This window comes from Octopus bimaculoides, chromosome 25 (genome assembly GCF_046866305.1).
Source record: "Octopus bimaculoides isolate indiv1 chromosome 25, ASM4686630v1, whole genome shotgun sequence".
NCBI lineage: Eukaryota > Metazoa > Mollusca > Cephalopoda > Octopoda > Octopodidae > Octopus > Octopus bimaculoides.
In genome coordinates, this window is record NC_142952.1 from 36,504,819 (window position 1) to 36,532,677 (window position 27,859).

Consider the following 27,859-nt stretch of genomic DNA (forward strand, 5'->3'; position numbering starts at 1 on the left):
ATATATATATATATATTATATTATAATCTATATATCTATATTATATCTATATATATATCTATATATCTATATATATATCTATATCTATATATATATATATATATATATATATAATAAATATATATATATAATAAATATATATATATACACGCACACAAACATATATAGTTCAGCAGATGGTCATGTTGAAGTGGTTGCTAGTATGCAAATGAAGTGTTTACTTAAGTCCAAAGTTGATTTTCTTATCAGAACAGTGTAGAAGCGTTTTTGTGAGAGGTGAATGGGAAGAAGAGAAGAGGTGACGGGAGGATAACGAAACAGTCGTGCAGGTGTTGCATACTCACATACACACACGTCTGTTGTTTGAGCTTCGCATTTTATTGGATAAAATGTGGACATAATGTGGTTGTGGTTGTTATGTAGCCTGTATGATTAAAGGTATTGTTGTCATGGCAATCCCACTTATTTATGAGTTTGTTGTGTAATTTGTTCCTTTATTTCTTAAGATGAAATGATGTCATTTGATCAAGGTGTCGCTGCTTTTTCTAGTCCACCTGGAGAGTCTCTTGTCAATGTTGTTGTTTCACCCCTGGTCAACTTTGACTTAGCCACCCCTAAGATCAAAGTTATTTTCTCTGTGACTTCAGTCGCTTGCTGTGTAGCAAAAACCTAGGACCACATTATCTAATGTGTCCTTTGTAAAACAGGGGTTGTGTATATAATTATAAGGGGATTTGGATACTATATCATGCAAACTGAAAGGCTCCATCATTGGTTCATTATAGTAGAGGGTGGGGTAGAGATGGGGGGGATAGTTGGAACAAGGTCAGCAATTTTGAAGAGAAAAGCTTAGACAAATACTTAACTCACATCAGTATACGATTAGTATTTCATTTCATTGTGTTCAAATCCAGCTGAAGTCAACTTTCTTTTTCATCCTCCCTGGGTCAATAAAATATATAGTATCAATAAAGTACTGGAGTCGATGATATCAACTAATCCACTTCCTCTCAAAATTGCTGGCTTTGCACTTGAATCAGAAACTTATTATTATTATTATTATTAGAAAGTGTAAGAATTGAGAAAACAAAACAATTGGTGGTTAACCATTTTCTGTGGAACAACCCTTAGCAATGACCATGAAGGACATTTAGAATAAACATGACAGCAGAAGTGATTGCAGAGTAATGGTGGTGCAGCTGCTGATGGTGTTGGTGGTCACTTGAGGACAGCATCCCACTTCCTATACCGACCTTCCTTTTCAAGAGGAACTTGTGAAAAAAATCAATTGGAGCAGGTATCTGTCCTCAAACTTTGAGCCTTGACCAGCACACAACCTCATTCCACATCTGCCAGAGGTCAGTTTAACTGATACATTTGTCCAGCATGCCATAATTCTGTCTGTCTCTCCAGGTGCTAAGCTGTAAGCCCACTAACATATCTGGATTGATTTTATCCTTTGCCAAACAGATGTTTCCATCTGAGCAGATATTTGTGGCATCTTTACACCCCCCCCCCCATCTCTTATGCACTGTACCCAAAAAGGGCATGTTTACAGTAAACCAGTTCATTCAGACCATGTTCGTCCAAACATGGACTCAAGTTCAGAAAATTAGGAGAGTGACAGGAAATAATAGATGAAATTAACTAATACTTGAATGGTACTTTGTTTTATCAACCTTGAAAGAAACCCCGTAGTATAACGGACAAAAACTCTCTGACCTTAACCTCTGGGAACAATTTCAAGAGGAACTTGATTTTACTATACAACTGAGAAACCTTCACTACTACAACTATAAGCCAGAAGCTAGAGTATGGAGACTCTCCAACCATATGCCCATCCTAACCAAGCTCTCAGTTCAAAAGAGATCTCTCAAATCTCCTTGTTCCTTACCTGATGTCACTTCTCCTTTCACCTCTGGTCAGGCTTTTTTGAGTGAACCCTTCACTTGCCTGACCCACTATGCCACAAACTCAGAATATAAAAAGTCAAAACAAATACTAGTATTTGTTTTCTGGCTCTTTGCATTGATACTACTGACCCACCAGTGTTTTTTGATTTCTAATTTGGTTTCTGATATAGATCCATCAATATTGAGAGGACTGGATTATTTTATTACATCAATCATCCTAGTACTTGACTGGTACTTTATTTTACTGATCCTGGAAAGACAAAAGGCAAAATTGAACTTCGCAGCATTTGAACTTAATTCATAAAAGAGCAGGAAAAAAAAATACTAAAAGGCATTGTGTCTGATGATTCTGCCAATCCACTGTCCTCTTGAGATATTGACAGATAGACAATGTTATTAGTAAGTGAAGACATGATGTAAATATAGGATTGACAATGTACAAGGATGTGGACAGAGGGTGCGTATGGTAGAGGGAGGGAAACAAAGAAAGAATACAGGTGTGTAGAACTCAAACATATATTGGCCACACATCGTATTGGACATATGTCTAGTACATACATGTGTGTGTGTGTGTGTGTGTGTGTGTGTGTGTGTGTGTGTGTGTGTGTGTGTGTGTGTGTGTGTGTGTGTGTGTATGATCGGTCGAATTTAATATTTGTCTTCTACTTTCTTCTTTTTCTTCACTGTCACGAGAACCACTTCTTTTTGACGTGCCCCCCCCCCTACCTTCTACCCTCCAAATAATCAAAATAGAACAAAATAACGAAGGAACAATTAAAGCAAACTCTCACCTGAAATCTACCTACGTCAACTTATCCGTCTTGTTGTGACTTTCTCTCCTTCACCCCTCCAACCCAACCTAATCTTACACACCCACACAAACCTGCACACTCTTATACACAAGCACTCACAAAACCAACAATGCTTTTCAACAATCGACACTGAATCTTTCGCATCGGAACAGAACGTAAGTCTAAACATCACTTTCTTGCTTAAGAAATTTTTTATTATAATAATAATCCTTTTTACGAAATGCACAAGGCCTGCATTTGTGTGTGTGTATAGGGCGTACACTCCATCGCATCGACTCCAGTATTTGACTGGTACTTAATTTATGGACCACGAAGGGATGAAAGCAAAGTTGACATCGGCGGAATTTGAACTCAGAACGTAGCGGTAGACGAAATACCCGCTAAGCATTTCGTCCAGCGCTCTACCGATTCTGCCAACTCGACATCTTTAAAAAAATGATGAGAAATTATAAAAATTTAATAAATTTGGTAACATTTTCAACAATATTATGAAATGCCACTTTACACGAAACGTCTTGAACCATTGTGACTCACATTTACGGTCCACATGTCCCAAACAAACTTTTGGGATTAGTTTGAAAAATTCCAGCAGATTTGGAAAGGTTGACGGTTTCCAAAAGGCATCCAGGCTGGTGTGTTTTTGTGTTAATGCATTCTTGTTTTCAAACAATTTTAATATTCAATGTGTGTATGTGTGTGTGTGTGTGTGTGTGTGAATGTGTGCGTGCGTGTGCGAGTGTGTATGTGTGTGCGTGCGTGTACATGTATGTATTGTATGTATATATGTATATATATATATATATATATATATATATATATATATGGCAGTTATTTACTCAGTCGTGAGCATAACCACTTCATCGTTGCATAGATGCCAGTAACAGATCTACCACAATACCAGAATGGCTGTCTAGTAAGAGGCAATGAAAACAAAGTTACTGAAAATAGTTCATTCACAGGTGAAAAGGATCTTAAAGAAAAATGTAAGAGTAAAATTACAGTTTCTGTAGTTGTTTATATTTTATTATTACTTTCACATACTTTTATGAAGCTAATCTGAATGCAACAGTTCTCAGTAAATTAATATTCCCTCCACCAACTGAATATTGTCAACATCATTTTAAAACAGCTTCGCCCAAAACGTAATAAATTCATGCGAAAGTTGGCAGAACTATTGGCCTGTTGGACAAAATGCTTCGTGGCGTTTCGTCTATCTTTACATTTAGAGTTCCGTTAAGGCCGACTTTGCCTTTCATCTTTTTGGGGTCGAGGAAATAAGTACCAAGCATTGGGGTCGATGTAATAAACCTCCTCCAAAACTTGAGGCCTTGTTCCTACGCTAGAATTGATTGATATGCGGGGGCAGGTTTATGAGCCAAGGCTAGTTTACAATATAGATTACTAGGGCTTGACTCTTCCCTCAACAGCAATTAGACATTTTGTCTTTCTTTTTTTCTTAGTGGCTTCGGGTTTTGGAGGTTGGTTGGAGTGATGGAAGAAATTATTCTCAGGTCGAATACTCGGTTCAAATGCTTGGGTGCCTATTAATTCCTCCTTTCCACCTCCAAACTGATGTTCACAAAGGACCACATCTCATTTTCATCATTCGCTGCATTCGCCTTTATCCCCATCTTTATTCATTTACCACCATCCTTTTACATTCATAAAATGCATAAATGTTCAGTTGTCTATCTATCTGTCTGTCTGCCGTTCTGTCTCTCCCTCCCTCCCTCTCTCTCTCTCTCTCTCTCTCTCTCTCTCTCTCTCTCTCTCTCTCTCTCTCTCTCTCTCTCTCTCTCTCATTCCATCAACAAACCATTTCTATCCACTGTATTACGAATTTAAATATTAATTATATTCTTTCCAGGCGAATATTCCCAATGTGTGGTCAGAAGACATTGTCAATTGCGATCCTCTGTCTGTTCGTCGTTGTATCAAGTGTATTTGGTGAAAATTTGAACGCCTCAGTTCCAGGTATTCCCGAAAATACCGAGCAAGCTACCACACTTAGTACAACAGTGGAACCTTTACTGCAAACCACTGCTGAAATACAGTACTCTTCTGCACAGGACCATCACGAGAAGCAGCGGGATGAGTTTCACACAAACACAACGCCGGACTTTCCACTATTTCCGAGAAAGGAAGATTCGCGACAGTTTTGGAACGACCATCCACAATTCAAAGGAGTTCCAGACTTGCCAGCCAATTCGACAAATTATCCCGCGTGGTTGATAAAGCTGATGTCTCAAGACAAACCATTAAAGCCCACCAGCAGAACACACAGCCAAGATCAGTCGCCATCATTTCTTCGAAATGATCGATTTGTCGATGCTGATCAGCAACACCAACAAAGCTTCGATCATCCCATTGAAGACGGTCGATTTATGCATCTACCTGCACGAGAGTCTCATGCAAGAAGACAATGGTTCAGGCCGGATGACACTAGAAATGAACAACCAATATTTCTATATCCCGTACAAAGTGTTCAACCCGTCGAGATATTCCAACTCAATTCCGCGGTTGTTCCAAATCGGAATTTAATGTGGCGTCCAGCAGCTGAGAGAGTGGAAAATACCGAAATACAAAGATATCCCCCAGTTTTTGATCGCTTAAATTTTAACAGAGAATTTCGAGCGAAACAATATTATCCTGGTAGAGAAAACAATGGTTTTGAAAGTCTGCAACAAGCAGCATTCGAAAACAGTGTGGATCGTAATTCTCATCCTTATCAGAGAAATGTACCAATCATTCTGGCAAAAAGTGGAAATCTTCAGCTGAACCAAAATCCAAATTTTAGAAATAAATTAGTTGTCTTTTCAGTAGAACCTGTATTGAAAAGAGATCTTATTGCGCCACCGCGGCGAACGAAGCGTCAAACAAGAGGTATCTATAGAGAACCGCCACGTCTTCGAGAATTTGTTGATAATAAACCAAAAAACTTATTACCAAAACGCAAATGGCCGGGGAAAGAAAACTCTTTCAGATTTAATGATTTCCAACTTGAGAATCGATGGGCTCCATTTTTCTCACCCACAAATTTTGTTGAACGTCAAAAAATTCCTATTGTGGTAGTAAAATTGGACAAAAGCGCAGGAGCAGAAGCGTCAGGAAATAACCAAAGAGATGGGACTGAAATGACGAGAAGACAATATCCAAAGCAATCGAATTTCTTGTTTGTTGGCGGTGGACCTTGGATGCCGGGTCAATGGTCAACGGCTGACGAACAATCACAGAATACGCCCGCCGCCGCCGACTATTCACGAAGATTTGACGGAAATATTTTCTTCGAAAGATTTCCTTATCCTCGAAGTCGAAACAATAAAGACAGATTAGGAAATTCTCCGAAACAACTAAATCGCCACGAAATAGTCAACAATGCTAAAAGCGACCATTTCCATAGAAACCACCCAAATAATGGAAATAATAATTTTTCATCTCAAAATTTGAAGAATGATAACTTTTCACACCTGGATTTCTCCTCTAATACAGCACCGAGTGATCGGAGTGGGAAAATATTAGCGGTAACATCGATATATTCTAAATTCGATGGAAACTTAAAGGACTCAGTTGAAACTGGAAACGGTTTTCCTACGGCATCTAAAAATGGTGACAAACGATTCCAATCTCCCTTAACAGTATTTCCAAATTGGTTACTGAAGAAGTTTTCTGAAAAGAAAGTGACTTCTGCAGCTTCGGAAAAAGGAAGAGATAGCCAAAATGTTGGACCCAAGGGCGGTGACGTGAAGAAATGTCTCTCCAACTGCTCTTCAGCAGCAAATTCAAAGACTGAACACTCTCAGAAGGATATCACTCGCGAAAACAAAAGTAACCGAACAGAAAAACCTAAATTGCGGACCAAAGGTGTTCTCCCAGTTTCTTCATCGAATATTTTACAAGATCGTAAGCAACTTCGATCGACCAGAAAGAAACGCGATCTATCTGAATTCGATTTCACGTTGCATAACCACCACGTTCAGCCCTTTAATACAGCTGATACTGAAGATGCTGTTTCTCATCAAATGGCATTCCATTCCAATAATTTCTTAGCCAGACATGAAGGTTTCAATCTTGACCGCTTCGGGAAAACTTTCAGTTTCCACGAGGGCAAAATGAAGCAACAACTGCGGAAGGACATAGCAGAAGTTGAAAATCAAAGACACTGGTTCGAATCTTTTCCTTATCCAGATTGGAGAAAATCAATTGGGGGCGGACTTCTGGACGAGATTCATAGATCAACGAACAACTGGGACATTGGCGGTTTTAGGAACCATCCTCGAAAGCAGTGGGCATCAAAGTCCTCCATTCCGGTGGTAACAATCCCTAGAGCAAATCCTAAGCAGATATCGTACACAGCACGATATCGGTACAGGTTCGGTATCTACCCGGGGTACACTGATTACAAACCGAACATCGACAGCCACAAAGTTTATTACGAGTATGACCCCCACTACCAGACCGCACCGAATACTTTTCTACCTTTCCGAACCTATCAGTAAAACTATTCAACCTGTAAATAACACCGTAAGCTCAACAACACTATGACTAATAATTATATATATAAATGATCGTGGGTAGGGCCAAATTAATGCGAAGTAAATCACAAGAAAACAAATATATGAATTAATGTAGATTTACCTTGTATCCAATATTTCGGGGCTATGACCCCATTTTCACACACACGCACATCACCAACATTCGTTAACTTCTTGAAAATAAGGTCACAACCCCGAAATATTGAATACAAGTCTATATCAATTTATATATTTGTTTTCTTGTGATTTACCTTGCATTTACTTCGCATTGTTTTGGCCTTACCCACAATCCTTTATACAATATATTCTACACAATGCTCCACAGTAACTATTCCATTATGATATATATATATATATATATATATATATATATATATATATAAACATCAGTAAGATTTATTTATTATAATCATAAGAATAGCTAAATAAAACTCCACTCTTACAGCTGTTTCTACTTGGGGGGTCCAGAATGCTAAAGTTGACATCTGATACAAAAATTGAACTCCAAAGCTTCATCAGATGGTAAGGATAAAAGGTATTGAGGAAGGATAAAGATAAACGTTATAGGGTGGGGTAAATGGGATTATCTTTATAACAGGGGTCATGAGTTAAAAACTAAAAACTACGTCATAGAATAGTAATAAAATTTAGTTATGGTAAACAGAGTTGGGAATCATTACGTAATTAGATCAATAAAGAAATAATTTAGGTATAAATGAAGTGCGATGTTATTTTGACTAACAAAAGACTGTCATCATAATACCCCTATCAAAAGTGGGGTAAGACCAATGTCCATCCTACAACGCAAATGGTCAGCTAATATTTAAAAGCAATACCGTTCTATTGGTTCTAATCAATAAAATACAAAATAAATTTAAGAAAAATTCAAGGAATTTTAAGAAATAAAAATAAACATGTACGGAAAGGATTTGTTATTATGTTATGAATACGTCTAAAAGAATTTTCTAATTGAAAACAATAATTTTCTAATTGAAAATTATTTTCATTTTTGTGAATTATATGTGAAGGGAGGAAACTGAGCAAAACAGCTATTAAAATATAGGGAAAACTGTTGGTTTTACCAGAAACTCTTTATAGACAACTCTTCTGCTCTTCAGAGATATAAAGTTTTAGAAATGTATAATTTATCGAATGTTTTTTTTTATATATAGATATGAAGTAATCATATAAAAGGTGATTGTTTGAAATATTTAAAAATTAAAATTAAAAGTTACTGTTTTGCATTTTCATAAGTATACTTACTGTCAGACTTTAATCCATATTTTCTTCTTTAGTTGGTCCACAGTAGTGATTCATAATATTTGTGTGTAGAATCCATTATATTATCCGTTTATAATATTTGGTAGATAAACTTTGGTTTGATATTTTTGGAGTTCATATATACCTCCTTGGTTGTTCTTCTGTGGTAATCCATGAATTGTATATAGAATCCATTCATTGTCATATATATCAAGTTTAAACAATATAATGTCAAGTTATGTTGGATGTTATAAAAGTATTGATTGGTCAAAATTTTTCTTTTATATTTTTATAATTGGAAGATACCAATTGAAATTAATTTTGATTTTTAAATTTAATGTAGTTATAATTGTCTATTTATTTTTGATTAGGTATTCAGTGGTTCTAATTCTAAGAGTATCACTCCATTCTTTATTTAATTTATAATTTGTTTTATAAATGTGAGTATAGTCAAATAATTTTAATTTATTAGCTATTAGTCTATTTGTAAGTGTCACCTTATATTTTGAAAACATAAAAAGAAAAAAAAATGAAAAGAATTTATGTAGTCATTTATCTAAAATTCAAAATTTTTAATTATATATTTTATACTTATACATAATTAACATATATATTTACTTATAATTTTAATACAATAATTACTCTACACACACACACATATATATATATACCTTTCCAAGGTTTATGAACTCATCGATGAAAATCCACTGTCACATATAGAAAAAAATTATAATTAAAAGTACAATAAATAAGTATAATATAATACAAAGTAAAAAACCAACAACGTGAGGATGTAGTACATGTAAAGTATTAGCAGACGCATTACTGTGGATGACATCAAATAGGCCGAATGGTGAATGCACTTTAACCCACATACTGGTTCAATGTTTCGAGCATCCGCTCTTCTTCAGAAACAGAGAGGAAAGTCCAATAGAAAGGAAGACGTAGGACGAAAATCGCCAACGATTCACATGTTGTTACATTTTGTACACACGCGTGTATATATATATATATATATATACACATGCGTGTGTACAAACACAAGCAAATATACAAGGCCTCCAAGAAAACTTTTGCTTAGAGTAACAAGACTGCTTTCAATCTCTCGGAAGTAGATGTCTCGAAACTGAAATGGATCTTAGGTCCTTCAGTCTTTCCAATAAAGATAATGCCATGAAAGTTATAGTCTTTCAGTTCTTCTTCTTTCTTTTTATGGTTATTTTCCTCCATTAACAAAGTTGTTAGCTTTCTATCTGATTACAACACCATAATTATGATGGTTAATGTTAGGCATCTAAAATGAACATTGGTCCACTTTTGTAAATACTTTATTTGCTTGTGCTCCGGATGCTTCTTATGTCCAACTCTTCTCTAAGGCGCTTACACTTCTGTCGTGTATGAACACTGACATTACACATCCAGCGGATCATACTAGCTTCCTTTCTTTCACTGCCGTGGAGCATGGCTGTTCGCACACATGCATCTTATCTTTCACTCTGAGCAGGAGGCCCTTTGTTACCAGCAGAGGTAGGAGCTTCCTGAACTTTACCCAGGCTATTCTTATTCTAGCGGCTACACTCTCAGAGCATCCAACCCCACTTACAGACTTGGTCACGTAGGTAGTGGAAGCTATCAACTACTTCTAGCTTCTCCCCCTGATATGTGATGGAATCTATTTTCTGTACATCTTCAGTGTTTATTACCCCTGTGCATCTGCCACACACAAAAACTATCTTCCCCAGTTAACCTTCCTTTGATATAGCTGTACCTCTTATGTGTCCATAGCTTACACTGGGTACATCTTATGGAGCTTCTACTTACGCCTTTTCTACAGAACGAACAGGGTCATCTACCTGAAGGGCTTTGTGATTTGTCTTCCTTCCTACTTACTAGGACTTTGGTTTTTGCTAGACTGACTCTAAGGCCCTTTGATTCTAGACCTTGCTTCCACACATGAAACTTCATCTCTAGTTTTGGTATTGACTCAGTTATTAGAGCAAGGTCATCAGCACAGAGGAGCAGCCTGTCTTAAATTCATCTGTTTTTGCTTGGAAGACCATGATAGACTGACTCTCCAGTTTCCATTTTGTTATATGCATTCTTTTATGTTTCTGTCTATGGAGACAAGTGAAAGGAAACTTGAACTATTATACATGAGTTCTTTTCAGTTTCCTCTTTCGATACACATGGAATTCCAAATATTGGTCATATATCATGCAAATTTTAATCACACAATGCATATCATATATATATATGCATCACCCCTGCAAAACTAATACCAGTGCTAGTGCCACATAAAAAGCACCCAGTAAACTTGGTGGAGTGGTTGATGTCACAAAGAGCATCCAGCTGTAGAAACCATACCAGAAGAGACAATGGAGCTTGGTGTGGCCCTACTATCACCAGCTCAGGTTAAACCGTCCAACCTATGCCAGCATGGAAAACAGATGTTAAATAATGATGGTGCTGGCAGAAGCGTTAGCATGCCAGGCAAAATATTTAGTAGTATTTCGTCTGAGTTCAAATTCCGCTGAGATCGACTTTGCCTTTCATCCTTTGTCTCCCTTGACACTCATAAAAATATATATTCCCACCAAATTGTACTCTATCATCTGAAGTAAAAAATGGTGGCAAAATGTAGTCTTAGATATATATTATGGTCGATACATTGGATAAAATAGTGTGAGAGATACTGTGACTGACACAGTGAAAAGTGTAGACCTAAATTACGAAAGCTGAAGGACACATTAGATAATACAGTCTTAGATTGCATACTTTGGTAGATTAATTCTTCCTCTTCATTGAGTGATCATCAGCTATGACCACTAACATGAATCCTGAGTAGACAAAAGGATTTCTGCAGACAATTGGTGAGTTGTGGCATGATCAGACTGTAGTTGCAATGCATTACTGAAGATGGTAGAAAACTGAAGTTATTAGAAAACCTGTGTAAAATGAGTAACTCAGCAGCCGACGCCAGAGCTGAAGGAGACATAAAATGGAAATCAGTTCCGCATTTGCAGTATCAGTACAGCTCTGATAATCCTGATAATGTAATGACTGACACATTGGTTAATGTAGTCCTAGACATACCATGGCTCATATATTGTCCTAAAGACAATATGCATATAAAATTTTAAAAATAGAAACAAAAAAAAGAATTATGAGAATCATCACAGATGGAATATTTTTAATGCAATTGGGCCAATGAACCATGGTTAACCTCGGATTGAATACCAAAAATACCCAAAACCTGTTCGGTCAGCAAAATAATAGAAATAAGAAAATTGACACAGAGCTAAGGAAAAAAAAAAAAAGAATAAAAATCAACAAATAGCTTTTCTGTTTAAAATATCAAATTTATTATTCTTTATTGAATTTTTTTATTTCGGACAATTTATGTAACAAGCAACATAAATAATACACTTTACTGCTTGGTCACTATGCAGTTAGTCACAGTAAGAGCATTAGATGGTCACACAATGAAACAATGTCACTGTGTGTGTGTGTGTGTGGTCACCATGTCACTGTGTGTGATATAACAATATAACAACTGTATAAGTCAACATGTGTGAGCAGTGTGATCGTGATGTGACCATCGGGCCATCAAGCTGTGGGTTTTTCCATGCTGCAGTATTAGCCTTGAACTATCAGCATGAAAGTCAGACGTTGGTGAATCGTGTGAGTGAATGTATGTATGTTAGTAGTGTATGTACTGAAAAAGAGATAGACTGTCTTAATATGACAATACACAAAGGGCATACATACATATGCACAAGCAGACACACATATTACATAAGATTAACGCTAGCAGATTGCAGGTACATCTGGAGATATTGTGTGGCTTCAGGCTGTAAACCAGATTTGATTAGCGGAGTCAACTGCAGATAAAAAAAAAAACAAGAAAAAAAATTAAAACATAAATATCATGTTTAAAAAAAAAAATTAATATGATAATCAAATATAATTAGTTGACTGTAATCATGAAAGGAAAAAAAGTAGCTAATTGATTATGTCCACAGCAGAAACTATTTTCAAAAGGTATTGGTTTAGGCTTCAAACAACTAAAGTCTAAATGGAAAGCATGGATATGGTACATTGGGTAATTCTAGTGAACAACCATTAGGCAGGTTTTTAACAGAACTTTCAAGTTAGTATGACTGACACTAAATAATATGAACCATCTAATATGAACCATCAGGATACTTTTCAACTTGAGTTGAAAGGCTACAGCTGAATTATTGTTGGGGTTTTAACATGTCCAACCCATGCCAGCATTGACAACAAACATTAAATGATGATGAAAGTAAATGAAAATAACTGCAGTTGTTGATTAGTCATGAACTGTATGTAAATGCAGTTCAAAAAGTGTTGTTTGGGGCCCCATACACAGGAACTATGCCCTCTGCATAAACAAGGTTTAACCTCTTTACAACATGTATTTTATTGTGATTGAGTGGAATCGTTGATTTTTCTTTCAATTTACAAGCATCATGGCAGGTAACACCTGAAGCAGTTAGGGTTAGAATTCAGTGATGTTATTCACAATGAAAGGTGGCAAGCTGGGCAAAGTGCTTAGCAACATTTCGTTTGTCTGCACATTCTGAGTTCAAATTCCACCAGGGTTGACTTTGCCTTGATGAAGTAAGTACAGTTGAACACTGGGTTTGATGTAATCGACTTAACGCGTCCCCTGAAATCGATAGCCTTATACCAAAATTTGAAACCCTTATTTATAAAGATTTATTTATTTATGTTTTAATTAGAGAGTGTGAACACCAGTGATGATGAAACCCAACAACTGGACTGGTTCTGAGGATTCCAGCTAAGTGCTGCTCGTGATTAAAGGAAGGTCCAGTGTGATTATGGTTTCTTGATATGTGTAGCATTTGTTTTCTTGTGGTCAAAAGAAACAAAACACGGCATCTTGGAAACGACTTTTAAAGCCACTGTCCATGGATTTTATCAGGTCAGAAGTGGATGGTGTATGAGTCGCAAAGCAAGTGTCGTTTGTGTCTAAGCTTCACCATTTATAATACAAATGATGTTGAATGTAAACAGATCTAGTGGAGTTGAGAATCTTGCCTAAGTTTTAACTCTTTAACAAGGATTTCTGTGATTTGGATGCATTTTTACAGCTAGAGAGAGTGCAACAGCTAACTCAGGCCAGGCAATGTCACCAAAGCCTACAGTAGTGATGCTGTAGGCTGAAATATTTAGAAAAGCAAATCAAATGCACAATGGGTCATACTTACTCTCCCAGGGTTCTGTTCAGACAACTTTCCAAGACATTTGGCTAAGTTAATCTTTAAGTCTGGAACTAAGTTCCCAATAGGGTCATGTTCCTTTCTACCAGCAAAAGCCAACTGTGAATAGGCAATTTGGTAACCTGCAATGCAAATAGAAAAATTGAGAAATTATGTTTTGAAACCATCAACACACTTGAGATCATCTTACATCCACTTTTCCATGCTGATGTCTACCAGTGAGTTGGTAACAGAAAGGGTTGATACTTAGCACTCATTCCTTCACACCATATATCCATATCATGATAGTCATCACCACATAATATATCCGAGGATGTCTTTAATATTTAACTGATCTCACAATTCACTTGCATGACCAATCTGTCTTTCAGGTTTTAACATTTATACATTCAACTAATCATTACATTTCTCCAGCACATACAACATCTAATCCAGTGGTTCCCAAAGGTAGTACTGAAGGTCCGTAAATCAAATTCAAAATTATATATATATATATATATACACACACATAAGGATAAGCATATTAAAAGGGGTCAGTGGTAAAACTAATTCAAATATAAGGGTTGGGAACTACTGATCTAATCCCTCATCTGCACTCATTTGCATCCACTTTGCAGTTAGGCTAACATTTCTTCTAACAGGTCACACACCAACACACTCATCTTCCCTACAAACATCAGCCAATACCTTTAATACTCAGTCATGCATTCTCTTGCAGCTCAATTGTCTGCTACATCTTTCATTACATGTCTGACATTTAGGCATCCCTCAAGCTACCCTAAGTTCTCCACACTCAACAACTATGTTTCACTGCAGTGCACGAAAGATCAGCCTTCTTCATAAGCACTTATCCCACTTGACAGACAGTGCAAGGTGAAGAGGGAAGAAGTATCCAGTCTGTGGTTAGAAACAACGAAGGAAATAAAAAAAAAGAAAAGAAGGAAAAAAGAGGTTACCTGGTGTATCATCAATTTCAATGAAATGCTCATCTTCTGGAATGGACTCATCTTCTGGCAATTCAAATAAACTCAACAGTGCTTGAAGTAGACTGGCCCTACATAACAACAGTAATTGGAGTATTAATAGTAATTTCTAATCTAGGTACAAGGTCAGCAATTTCAAGTGGGGGGACAGGGTTGTGGTTGAGATGGGGTCATTTGATTAAATTTGACCCCAGTATTTGACTGATAGTGTATTTTGTTATACACAGCTCAGGATGATGAAAAGAAAAGAGAAACGTTGACGTCATGGAATCTGAAGACAAAACATAAAGAGGAAGAAGAAACACAAGGCATTTTGACCAAGACTCTAATGAGACTTCCAACTGAATGCCCTTAACAACAACAACAACAATAGTAGAAGTAGTAGTAGTAGTAGTAATGGTTTCAAATTTTGGCATAAAGCGGAGGGGGTAGTCGATTACCCCAGTACTCACCTGGTACTTATTTTATCGACCCCAAAAAGGATGAAAGGGCAACATCAACGGAATTTGAACCCAGAACGTATAGATGGACAAAATACTTCTAAGCATTTTGCCTGGGGTGCCAATAATACTGCTAGCTTGCAATAATAATAATGATAATAATGATAATAATAATAATAATAATAATAAGGAAACTCAGGATAGAAGAATGGGTAGTGAGATCTATGCGAGCCATGTACAGAGACGCTGTCAGTAAGGTGAGGGTTGGAAATGAGTACAGTGAAAAATTCCGGGTCCACCAAGGTTCAGTCCTCAGCCCCCTCCTATTTATCATAGTCCTCCAGGCAATAACCAAGGAATTCAAGACAGGATGCCCATGGGAGCTCCTCTATGCTGATGACCTTGCCCTAATTGCTGTGTCACTATCAGAACTAGAGCTGGGAATATCATACAAAAATCAGTGTTGCAAGGTATTGTGAACATTGTAAGGCAAGTATTCTCTGTATGTGGTCTTGGTGATAACTTGCAAAATGATTAAATACTTCCGTGCAGTTTTCATCTACAGTGTGTCAAAGTTGTGGTAATAAAATTAATCCTTTCTACTAAAGGTACAAGGCCTGAAATTTGTTGGGAGGGGGATAGTTGATTATTTTGACCCCAGTGTTTAACTGGTACTCAATTTATTGACCCCAATTTTGAAAGAATTTGAACTCAGAATGTGAAAACAGACGAAATACAGCTAAGCATTTCACCCTGCATGCTAACAATTCTGCCAGCTTACTGCTATAGTAGTAGTAGTAGTAGTAGTAGTAGCAGCAATAATAATCGTTTTGAATTTAGGCAGAAGGCTAGTAATTTTGAGAGGGGGAGGTTAGTTGATACCATCAACCCAATACATGACTGGTACTTATATAATGATTCATTGCACACATTTTGAGGTAAGACATCTGACTCTGTTGGTCGCCACCTTCCTAGCAGTTAATAGTAAAGTTAACCTCAGGACAAAGAGACTTAGTAGAAATACCATAACTCATTTTTGGTGACAAAGAGGAGGACAATGATGACCAATGAACGATGGTCACCATTGGGCAAATTAAAAATATTTTGGTTTAGAACCTGCTTCACATCATCATGAGTAAATGTTACTTACCAAAGTGATTCGTAAGTCGTCAGAAATACCGGTGCTTCAGTGAGAAGTTTTGTCACACCCAAAGCACAGATCTTCCTTTCAATGTTGCCAGAGACTTTCTGAAGATCTGCGACATATAGACGTTCAACTACCATACCAAACATCCTAAACAAGTAAAAGAGTAGTAGTAGTAGTAGCAGCAGCAGCAGCAGCAAGCGACAGTAGTAACAGTCACGAAGGCATAGCAACACAGAGTTGAGAAATTCCCTTTGCAACCACAATTCCCGGTTCGATTCTACTTCTCTACCATACACTTAGGTTGACTAAGGCGATGTGAGTAGAATCTGGTAGATGGAAATTGAACACAAGCACACACATGTATAAGCACACACACCCACAAACACACAGAGGATGTTCCAAATAAATATATACACGTTGAAAGACTAAAAAGCCAGTGTTCTTAAAATAGATTTATATTCAACATTTAACAGAATCTACAAAGACAAATAAATCTTTTTTTTATGAATACTTTGTTTTCAAACTGCTGACCATTCTGGTCCAGGTTCTGCTGATAATATTAAGCAATGCAATTGCAAACATCAGGAGATATTTCATTTGATATTCATGTGTTCCCTCGTTCAATGGCTGCTCTCAAGTTGTCAACTGTTACCAGTTCCATTTTGTGAAATTTAAGAATTCCCATAAAAAATAAAGTCTAAGGGTCTGAAGACAAGTGAACATGGACGGTGTTATACTGACCTCATTCACTCAAACCACTTGTTTGGCAAAATCCCATCAAGACAGGCACATTACATGACTATGGTAGTGTAGAAGTACCCCATCTTGCTAGAAATAAAGCTCCACATCTTCAAAGTTCTCTTGAATGCTTGGTACAACAGATTGTCACAGCAAGTTCAAGTAAACGTAACCAATCACAGTTCCGTTAAGATAAAATGGTGGTCCAATTAATCCTTTTGATGATAAACTACACCATACTTCCGGTAAATTACGTGCAGATTCTCAAGTCCCCAGTAGGTGTAATGAGTCATAGTAGTAAGAAAAGAGAAAGTGAACATTAACCTGAAACTGGGCCCTGAACAGCTCAAACAGGTTGAATTGGAACCCAAGATACTTGGACAATCCTGTCACTAGAAAAACTGTCCCAAGTTAAAAACAAAACTAGTTGTTTGGCGCAGAGGCATTTATGGCTACTAAGCATGGACTCTGAACAAATTTGGAAAGAACATAATGCATTTGAAATGTGAGTATATAGGAGAATGTTACAAGTCTCTTTCAAGGATCATCAGACAATGAATGGCTGTTACAAAAAGTAGGTAAAACATTACCATTCCTGAACATTCTGAGGAAGAACCAAAAAAAAAGCTCTTCTCTTATGGCCATATTCGAAGAAGTAAAGGTTTGGGAAACATTATAATGGAAAGAGTAGAAGGCATTAGATTAAGAGGCAGGCAAAGAATGCAATAGATGGACAATATCACAAGTGGTTCGGCAAAAGTGGAGAAAGCAGCTGGAGAGGTGGCGCTTAACAAGGAGAACTTTTGCTGTAGTGTCATCAGTGCACTGCAGGCACATGATACATTTGAGGTGTTCAAATGTAAGATGAGATGCTGCTCAGGTGATGCCAATTGCTGTAGCTATCAGTGAAGGGAAGGAGAAATTGGAATGTATGGGTGTATGGCGGGAGAAAGAGAGAGGAAAGGAAAAAGATGGTACAAACAAACAGAGTGAAAACTTACTTTGCTTGGATATTGTCAATGGTTTGTATTAAGACACTGGCTTCATATTTAATGGCAAAAAGGCTAAAAAATACCAGCAAACCTGATAAAAAAAGAGACAGACAATGAAATGTATGCATGCATTCACAGAAACAAACATATGAACACACAATTGTTTGATTAGTATACTCCAATCTAGAGATAATCTCAGAGTTAAAATACAAAAGTCTAATAATTTAAAAATATGAGCAATCAAAGAAACTGCAACATAACTGCTAGTAATAGCAGTCAAACTCCCCCAGATCTTATCCAATTGTTTTAATAAGAAAACACTTAACATAGTGTTTTTCTTTCTGCGCAGTCTTCTCCCACATTCTGATCAGCCCAGGCCAGAAGTTTCATATAATTTTACATGTGATACATACAGGCATGGCTATATGGTTCACAGTTACTGCTTAGCCCATTATATAAGTATCTTTATCTTGCAATTGAAACAGTCTGAGGAATGGTGAGGCTGTTCCTTAACAAGTCTCCTCACACCATGGAAAGATAAGGTGTCAAAATGATGATGACAATAATGATTTGCACTAAAACAAGCTGTGAATTCAAAACTTCTATTTCTTATTACAATTTTCAGGTTTCAATCTTCAAAACCCCTTAGCTACAGATCCCTAAGTCATCTTAAAATAATTTACAAAAGGAAAAAATACAGGTAATTACACACACACAAAAAAAAAAAAAATTATTCATTAATATAATATAGCAGTTGTTCTTTTTAAAGAGAAGAAAACTTATTTGTTGACTCTTTTGATACCAACTCGGCTGAAACCACCTCCGGCTCTGAAGTACAAATGTCTTGTTTTCATAAATTCTGAATTAAAATCTCTGTTGTTGTATCTAACATTATTTCAATAGTTTCTATAAATGCATGTCGTCACTTCACAAACCACTTTTTTTATCATAGATTGCATGTTTTTTTTATCATTCCACTAGAATTAGGGAATTTATTCACAACAATACTTAAGAATACCACCTACCCTTTGTTCTCTTCCTTCATTTCTCTTTATTTTTTTATTTTCTATTTTCATTTCATACATTAATTGCTAGTATCAATAGTCATGAGTTTCCAATAGTTCTATTACCAGTTTGCTGTATAACAGACAGTGACAGAAAAGATAGGAAAGCCTAAACACTACCAAATACATTTTGGCTTCATACATCAATTTATCAGCTCTTTCTCAATGATATACATTTCTTTCACAGGTACAGACATCATCATCCAGTGTGCTTTAGCTATTTTCTGTATTTCCTGTATTTTCAAGATTTTGATCTAGTAGTCTGCAGAGGCACCACTCTGCATCAGACATACCTTATTTTCAATTGGAATAACAGAAGTGATGTACCTTAGCTGCCACAGACACAATACGCCATTCAGTCCAGGAATAAAACCCTCAACATTACAATCAGAAGATCAATACCTTAAACATCAGACCATGTACTTTCACAATGTGTGCGCTTGCACACACACACACACACACAAAGATGCACACATACAAGAGATGTTGCATAGAATTTCTGTCTATTAAATTTCACTTAGAATATATTGATCAACATAAAGTCATATGATAGAAGACACTTGCCTTGAGTGTTGTGGGGTGGGACTGAACCCAGAACCAAGAGGTTATAAAGCAAATTTCTTAACCACATACATGTGTTACTATGTCCATGTCTATGAACTCATAACTCACAGGAATAAACAATCTAATGGTGTATTCGTGGGAGAAGTTTCAGTCTGATAAAGTCAGAACAACGGTGGATAAATGCCTTGTATTTATTCCGGTTTCTGTACTTTGTACACACATACATATGCTCGACAGGCTTCTTTCAGCTTCTGTCTGCTTGCTCAAGGTACCACTGTGTGGGCCTGAACCTGAAACCATATGGTTGGGAAGCAAACTTCTTAGCACTCAGCCATGCCTGCAACTATTATATATATATATATATATATATATAGGTGTGAATGTTATTCCACATTCTCTCATTAAAACTACACAAGTCTATAAAGATATGCATAGCACAAGCAATGAGGCACCTGCTTATCTCTCCCATAAACAACACATTCTGTATCTCAGTGGTTTCGTCAATTTCATAATCTGGCCAGTAGAATAAAAGTATTTTACTTATTAGTTTAACCTCACCCTTACTCTTCAACAAAACCCAACAGCAATAGGGGTAAGGGAATTCTAAAAAGTTATTTTATTGCACGAATGTGATGACAGAAGCAGTTCCAGGCAACATGCTTTGCAGAATAAACAGTTGGCAAAAGCCTTTCCTGAAGAATATGGTAACTTACTCTTGATGTATTTGGTTGTTTTAGAACTCTGAAGACGTTGGAATAGAAGCATAAAGATTTGGTTGATGTATGGGGAGATAACATCTCTGAAAAGCAAAAATAAAAGTAAATTCAAAAATACTATCAGAATGGTAAAAATAAATGCATATCAATGGTTTGCTCTCTCTCGTTGATACACTCTGGTACCAAATTTCCCAAGATGGGTCCATCATAAGTTGCTTATGCCATACCCTCTGCAACGTTACACCTACTAACAGAGCACTTTACATGTAAACTTTCACCTCAATAACACGGACCATACCATCAAAACCACTACTGAACTTCTATGGAAACATAATGAGAACAACTGCCTAAAACTACCCTCCCTGGGAACACCTATGTTCCCCTACCCACAACTGGATGAAATAGCATGCAGCTTATTTCTTCTACAGCCTCTAATGTTACACAGTTAAAAATAGGTAGTAATGTCAAATTAATTTATATCTTGCTACATACATCCTTCAGCAAATATTTGAAATTAATGTTACAACAGCATCTTCCTTTCTAGACACTTGGTTCAGCTTTTGTTTCAAAATTGTAAAATAAATTATTTTTGAATGAAAAATTGAATTATGCCTTCTGAATTTTTGGGGGATTTCACTTTTTTCACTGTGATATTCAATCGTGAATTTTATAACATTTAGTACATATTCCAAATAAATGTTGACTTTCTATACTTTGTTACATTGGTGACACATGGTAACTTTTGCTAAATTGGTGACTTTGCATTTTTTTTTATAGCATAACTATGCTACAGAAAGTATGTTTTTCAAAGGGGTCAGCCTTGTCACACTCTATGTCATGCTGAATTCCCCGAGAACTACGTTAAGGGTACACGTGTCTGTGGAGAGCTCAGCCACTTGCACATTAATTTCACAAGCAGGCTGTTCCGTTGATCGGATCAACTGGAACACTCGGCGCCATAACCATAACCAGAGTGCCAATCTGTATATTGTTGTGATGCAGTGTATGATGCAGTGTGGTGTGGTGCATGGGGGTAAACTGTGTTACGTACAGAACAGAAGGCCCCCCCCCCCCACGACCAGACCTCCTCCTCATACTGATTAGTTTCATATATGCTAATTCTGATGAGTGACTGTGGAAATAAGTTAGCACAGGAAAGAGCAATACTTACTAATGTCCATATTCGAAATTAGTTTATAAATAGAAAGAGAGAGAAAGCGAGTGGGATATAAGAGGTGGTGGGCGGGAAATGAGAAAGAAAGATAAACAGAAAGAAGAGAGTGAAGAACAATGTAAATAGAAGAGGAAGGGGAAAAAAAGAGAATAGCAAACAGTAGGGGAGAGAGAGAGAGAGAGAGGCACATTACTTACTGTGGAAGGAATTCTATGATATAATTGAGGAGGTAAAAGCCTTCATGGTCATTGGCTTTGGAAGCAATCAGTTTCTGGAAAGCTCCCAACAAACCATTCTGGAAGAAATAATAAAAACAGTGAAATGTCACCATCGACTATGATAAAGAATTTGTAAATTACATAAAAACCATTTGGAGTAAAATTACTTTACAGCTTTACTGGAAATCTTGCTAACAACCAATTCTAAGAGGTGTGAAGAAATCTTTTTTTATTTTACCCGTTTCAATCATTGGATTTTGGCCACTGTGCAGTGCAAGTGTATAAGTTGATTGAGACCGTTTACAGACCTTTGGCAATATGCTGTGTTTGAGAAGAAAACCCATCCAGCCAAGTGAAATTGTAGTCGTGGCAGCAGATATTGGTGTCACACAATTGGCACCCGTGCCAGTGGCATGTAAAAGCACTCACTTGGAGAGGTTCGCATTAGGAAGGACATCCAGCTGTAGAAACCCTGCTAAATCTGACTGGAGTTTGGTGCAGCACTCCAGCTTACCCGACCCTGGTCAAATCGTTCAACCCATGCCAGCATGGACAACAGATGTTAAAAGATGGTGATGATGATGATGATGATGTAGTTACCAGTTTATCAGGTTCAATTTGTTTGGCCCCTTTCTGTATAATAGCTTGCAGCAATCGGACAAGTGGAGGGATATTGCCAGGACGTTCCCAAAGAACTGGCACTAGTAGGTGGGGAAAGAGAGCCATATAGGGAGCCAGTTCATTCTGCTGTAGTTCTATCAACATGGACAGGATCTGGAAGACATACGGCACAAATTCTGGAAAAAAAAAAAAATCAGGAGAGAATTAGACAAGGAAAATAAAATAGCTATAATAGTGATGATGATATTTCAAATTTTGGCACAAAGCCAGTAATTTCGGGGGGGGGGGGGGGGGGGGGGCTAGTCGATTACAACAATTCTAGAGCTCAAATGGTATTTATTTTAACAACAATGTGATGGCCTGTCCAATTCATGCCTGCATGGGAAGTGGACATAAAGTGATGATGAAATGAAGTTGTATTCTGTATAGACCTACAAATAAGACACCTGATGAGTGGAAATGAAAATTCATCAAAAGACTATGTAGATGTAAATATTTAATACAGACCTGAAAGACGAGATTAATAGTGTGGAAAATTATAATTTTATAAACAACTCATCTCAGACATGGAAACATTAAGGTATTAGGTATGGTTCTTCTTTTATTAAGTATATGCGTATATACAAGTGTACACCTATATGTATATGTGCAGAAATGTGTGCACATATCACACCTACGACAACAGCCTGACGTTCTGAGACGTCAGGCTGTTGTTGTTGTTGCTGGCGTAATATGTTGTTGTTATAAAATATTTCATCATCATTAATTCTACAGCATCAACATGCTGCAACACAAGTACAGTGTAATGCTGCAACATTACAACGGTTGTGCCTACCTACCTTGTACATCTTGTCGTAGGATCTCAGTAAATGGAGAGAAGAGAGCCCCTTCAAAAGTAGTCACAGCTGTTGGGTTGACTCGACTAGCAACTCGCACCATGACACAAATACTTTCAAACAAGTAATGATTGAAATGGGGCTTGCTCGGGTTCTGAAATAGGGATAGAAGAAAGGATTAAGAATTTTAAAAGGTAGTTTTTTTTTTTAAAGATGTACCTCTAATGAGACTCTGGGACATTTGAGAAAATTAATTTCTCAAGTATCTGTAGTTTTTATGGCTCCTGTGCATCTTCCGCTTACAAACATTACTTTCTCTGATAACTTTTCTTATTACTCCACTACACCACTTGTGTACATAGCTTACACTGGGTACACTGAATGGAATTCCTGACTATATCTTGCCTAGAAATCGAGCAGGGCCACTTACCTGGAGCAGGTAGGGTTCTGTCTAGGGTGTATAACGGCTTTCTTGTTACTAAGATCTTAGTCTTTCACTAAGTTAACCCTAAAGCCCTTCAATTCTAGACTTTGCTTCTATACCTGGAATTTCTTTTCTAGCTCCGATACAGAATCTGTTGAGAGCAAGATCATCAGCATATAATAGTTCCTTGGGGCTGCTGGGTTTGGATTTCCATTATGGCCTGGAGGACAGTAATGAACAGGAGGGGACTGAGGACTGAGCCTTGATGAACACATACCTGTGCTGTAAAGTGAGGGCATGGTTAGCTCTCACTTTACTGACAGTCTCTGTACATGGCCTCTACAGCTTTCACAAGCTACTTGTCTACCGCTAGCCTCATCAGAGCCCACCACATCACAGCGGGGTACACTTTCGAAGGCTTTCTCTAGATCAACAAATGTCAAGCATAATGGTTTATTCTTAGCTAAGTACTTCTCTTGTAGTTGCCTGACTATAAAGATAGCACCAGTAGTGTTGCTGCCAGGGTTTTAAAAGCCAAACTGTATTTCCTCTTAGCCTGATTCTGCTCTTAATCTATTCAGCTACAATTCTCTCGGTAATTGTCATCACCTGCTCCAAGAGTCTGATTCCTCTGTAATTGCTTCTATCTATGACGTCTCCCTTTTACCCTTGTATGACCATAAGCTTTTTCAATCAAGACTGACCTGGAATAGAGACAACAACAACAATGGTAGCATCAACAACAAATGAGAAAAAAGTCACTCACCTTACTAACATCGAGTAGTTTCTGAGTGAGTTTGCCAAGGACCATGGGTATCAGTGGCATAACACTGTCGTTAAGGGCAGACAGGCATCTCATGATAGCTGGAGAGAGAGAGAGGTAGTGGGAGGAGGATATCACAGTGAATACATGCTCGAGATTATCAAGTAAAATAGAAATTTGGTGATGAGTGTCAACAGAGGGGATATACATGATAGAGGGATGGTTAGACAGCGAGACACATAAGAGAGAGAGAGAGAGAGACAAATAAATGGACATATAAAGAAGACACACAAATATACACTCTTTTCTAATACTGTGACAGCTTCAAGTTCACCATGTCAGTTAAATTTTTCTCAACTATAACTTTAACCCTTTAGTGTTCAAACTGGCCGTAACCGGCCAAAATTAGTTCCCCTTTATTTGTTCCAGCCGACTGTATCTGACGGCTCTACAAAATCACTAAAAAAAAAAATAAACAAATCACGTTATTCAATTCTTGTAGCTTTGAGATAATGCGAGATGAAGCCTTTCCCGCCTTTATTCAAGTATAAATACTGTGAAATTGTTTAGACCAGAACAAATACTACAAAGCAATTTTTTTTGTTTTTTTGACAATGCTTAAACAAATTTGCTAACTCTTCAAAATTTCGGATATATATAAACATGAGTAAAGCAATTGGCTTTGGAAGTAGTCAAAGCTGACGAAAATGGTTAGAATAATTGTGGAATTTCAAGCATTAAAAAGTTACCTTTCATGGCATACTCATTCTCTGAAGATGTAGCAAAATTGAGGATGTTAAAGAGATTCAAGAGAAGGTCACTTCCAAATTGTTGAATGTCAGCAGTACCAATCCTGCAAGAACAGAACATCTCCATGTTATGTCCAGACAATGCATGCAGGGATATTGGCACAGTTTATTGAACAAATAACACTGAGTACTTTTTGTCCTGATATGGAGGAGTAATTCTTATCTTGACATCTGAGAGATTTATGACACAAACAATAAAATGGAACACATCCTTTCATACTTGTGAACATTCCCCATACATAAAATACTCTCTAGAATAATGTCATACATACAAACAATAACATTCAATAGTGTTTTCCTGTATTTTTCTTTTTGTTCTGCAAATGAAATATAACACCAACAACAAACACTTTGATTTTCAATCATCTTCTCTATCCCTTTACTCAGACTCATAAAGAGAAACAGATGGCTCCTACAATCAACCTGTAGGAAGGATAAAGACCATATGAGGAGGAATTTTTGAAAGCAAGCACACAAAGTACAATAAAAAAAATAAATAAATAAAATACATGAAATACAATTGAAATAGCACATGTAGGAACAGAGGTAGGTTTACAAGAAGATAATTAAGAAGAAATAACAAATGACTACTTGCATAGCAGTATTCTGAGCATTCTTTACAGTCAGCAGCCGTTCAATACAATGTGCAGCATAAGTATGCACCACGGGGCTTTCAGCTGCCAGATGTCGAATGATATGGGGGATACAAGAAATGAGTGCCTCCCTTTGTAACTGCAACAATAAGAGATGCACTCAATAAGTATAATGTAGTTAAAATTTATTGTGTGTGTATGCATGAGTGTATGTGTGTGTATATATATATATTTGAATTTATGAATGGGATAATGTTCTCAATACATAATCTGAAGTTTATACCAATGACAATCTACTCAGAATTCTGAGTAATGAGGAAAAGGAACCTTTAGCTTAAAGCATAAATATAAATATGTGTATAAAAAAAAAAACATTCGAGCGAGGTCGTTGCCAGTGCCACTTGCATATGTTAGACAAATATGTTATTGAAACCATTTGAGCATAATCATGAATTAGAATAAAGGTTAAAGGCACGGAAGTAGATATATTTTGTGGAAGTGAAATGTAAGACGACAGTCAAAGGTGGAATTTTATAGAATGGTAGAAATCACTTATAAGAACTAAAGGTAGGTTTCTGCCAATGCTTGCAATGATAAACGCGTTCTATAAACATGTTTACATGGGGATTCTTTGAGAATAGGATAAAAAGCATTCCACTATTACAAAGCGAGCAAAAAGATTTACCTTTGTCTAAAGGTAAAGAAATAGAGAGAATATTCCATTCCAAATTAAATTCTTTATTATGATCACCAGATTAACTTCCTAAGCCCAGCATTAGTCAATTAATCTGGTGATCATAATGGGCCTTCCACACCACTTTCCTGTCTTCATCATAATGAAGGCATCAATGACATTTCAGTTCTCTCACATACTGCATCACAATCCTGAATACTTTATACCTCTAATCTTCACATTACAGGACAAGTCTCTTGCTTTCTGCCTCACCTTTAAACAAAGTATACCTATCACCTAGTTGCCCTTCTATCTATTTGGTAAAACTCCCTACTATCACCTTCTTTCTAAGTTTTCCAAACCTGTCACTTAGTCGTCACCATCATGTCAACCTCCAATGTTACTTTTGATTTCGTTGGGACTTTTACATTTTGCTTTTGTGACCTTTCAGAATTATAACCATCTCTAAGCTGGGAACCACTGATTTCATCCACACATAAAACTTCACTCATATTTGTAGATGAGACTTACCTGTGTTCGGAAAATCATAACATATTTGAGGGCATCAGCTTTGAGGATACTTTGAGCATTGACTGAAAGAGAGAGAGAGACACAGAGCAATTAGACAAACAGACAGACAAACACTCGGATGCAGTGACATTGTTTATATCCTGTTTAAACAAAACATCTCACAGCTTGGTAGTTCATCATGCAAAGACATGACAATAGGAAGGGCACCTGGCTGTAGAATAGTCTCCCAACCCATACCAGCATAGAAAAAGGAAACATATGAAAAACAATAGGCAGTTGCAGTGAGGATTTGTTTTTACTGATGTTGTTAGGAGTAAGTAAATATAACAACATTTAGAACTGCTTCAAGTTAAATATTTCAAGAATATGTAAAGAAAACCACAGAGGCTAACAAAAGAGAAAGAATAAGGATAAGAAATGTCCACTCACCATCAGCAGACTGTAAGTCTGTTAATATATAAGTCTGATAGAAATCTGTGATGTTTACCAAAGAACTTGTCTGTGTGATTCCATGCTGAAAAAAGATGCCAGAGATCCCATGACCAGTAATTTACAAAGACTGATCCAATCGAAACACATCTGTACACTATTTGCATTCAAAACTGTACAGTATAAAGCACACCACTATATATATATATATATATATATATATATATATATATATATATATATATATAGAGAGAGAGAGAGAGAGAGAGAGAGAGAGAGAGAGAGAGAGAGAGAGAGAGAGAGAGTTGAAATTGCACAGCCTAAGCACGTATACACAAGCAAGCACAGTTGACACACAAT

General features: G+C 36.8%; 2 protein-coding genes across 2 annotated transcripts in view; one reads left to right on the top strand and one right to left on the bottom strand.

Moving 5' to 3' along the window:
* The first annotated feature begins 2,745 nt into the window (after positions 1–2,745).
* LOC149131162 (uncharacterized) lies at positions 2,746–7,343 on the top strand. Its single transcript, XM_089341937.1, has 2 exons — positions 2,746–2,880; positions 4,593–7,343. The coding sequence occupies exon 2, from the start codon at positions 4,606–4,608 to the stop codon at positions 7,219–7,221; it is 2,616 nt and encodes an 871-aa protein (XP_089198063.1). The 5' UTR covers positions 2,746–2,880; positions 4,593–4,605; the 3' UTR covers positions 7,222–7,343.
* A 4,512-nt stretch (positions 7,344–11,855) lies between these two features.
* The window catches only part of LOC106875001 (exportin-2), a 31,309-nt gene continuing 15,305 nt past the window's right edge, over positions 11,856–27,859 (bottom strand). The window contains exons 14-27 of the mRNA XM_089341882.1: positions 27,500–27,584; positions 27,071–27,132; positions 25,869–26,005; positions 25,214–25,317; positions 24,468–24,565; positions 23,281–23,431; positions 22,421–22,617; positions 21,800–21,897; positions 20,426–20,511; positions 18,094–18,175; positions 16,358–16,501; positions 14,741–14,838; positions 13,773–13,906; positions 11,856–12,398 (exon numbers count right to left, since the gene is read on the bottom strand). Of these exons, the coding sequence (XP_089198008.1) occupies positions 12,309–12,398; positions 13,773–13,906; positions 14,741–14,838; positions 16,358–16,501; positions 18,094–18,175; positions 20,426–20,511; positions 21,800–21,897; positions 22,421–22,617; positions 23,281–23,431; positions 24,468–24,565; positions 25,214–25,317; positions 25,869–26,005; positions 27,071–27,132; positions 27,500–27,584 (1,566 nt within the window). The 3' untranslated portion in view covers positions 11,856–12,308. The remainder of the gene's footprint in view (positions 12,399–13,772; positions 13,907–14,740; positions 14,839–16,357; positions 16,502–18,093; positions 18,176–20,425; positions 20,512–21,799; positions 21,898–22,420; positions 22,618–23,280; positions 23,432–24,467; positions 24,566–25,213; positions 25,318–25,868; positions 26,006–27,070; positions 27,133–27,499; positions 27,585–27,859) is intronic.

What these genes read in the sequence shown, in the direction of transcription:
- LOC149131162 (XM_089341937.1), top strand. Translation starts at nt 4,606, where the DNA reads ATGTGTGGTCAGAAGACATTGTCAATTGCGATCCTCTGTCTGTTCGTC.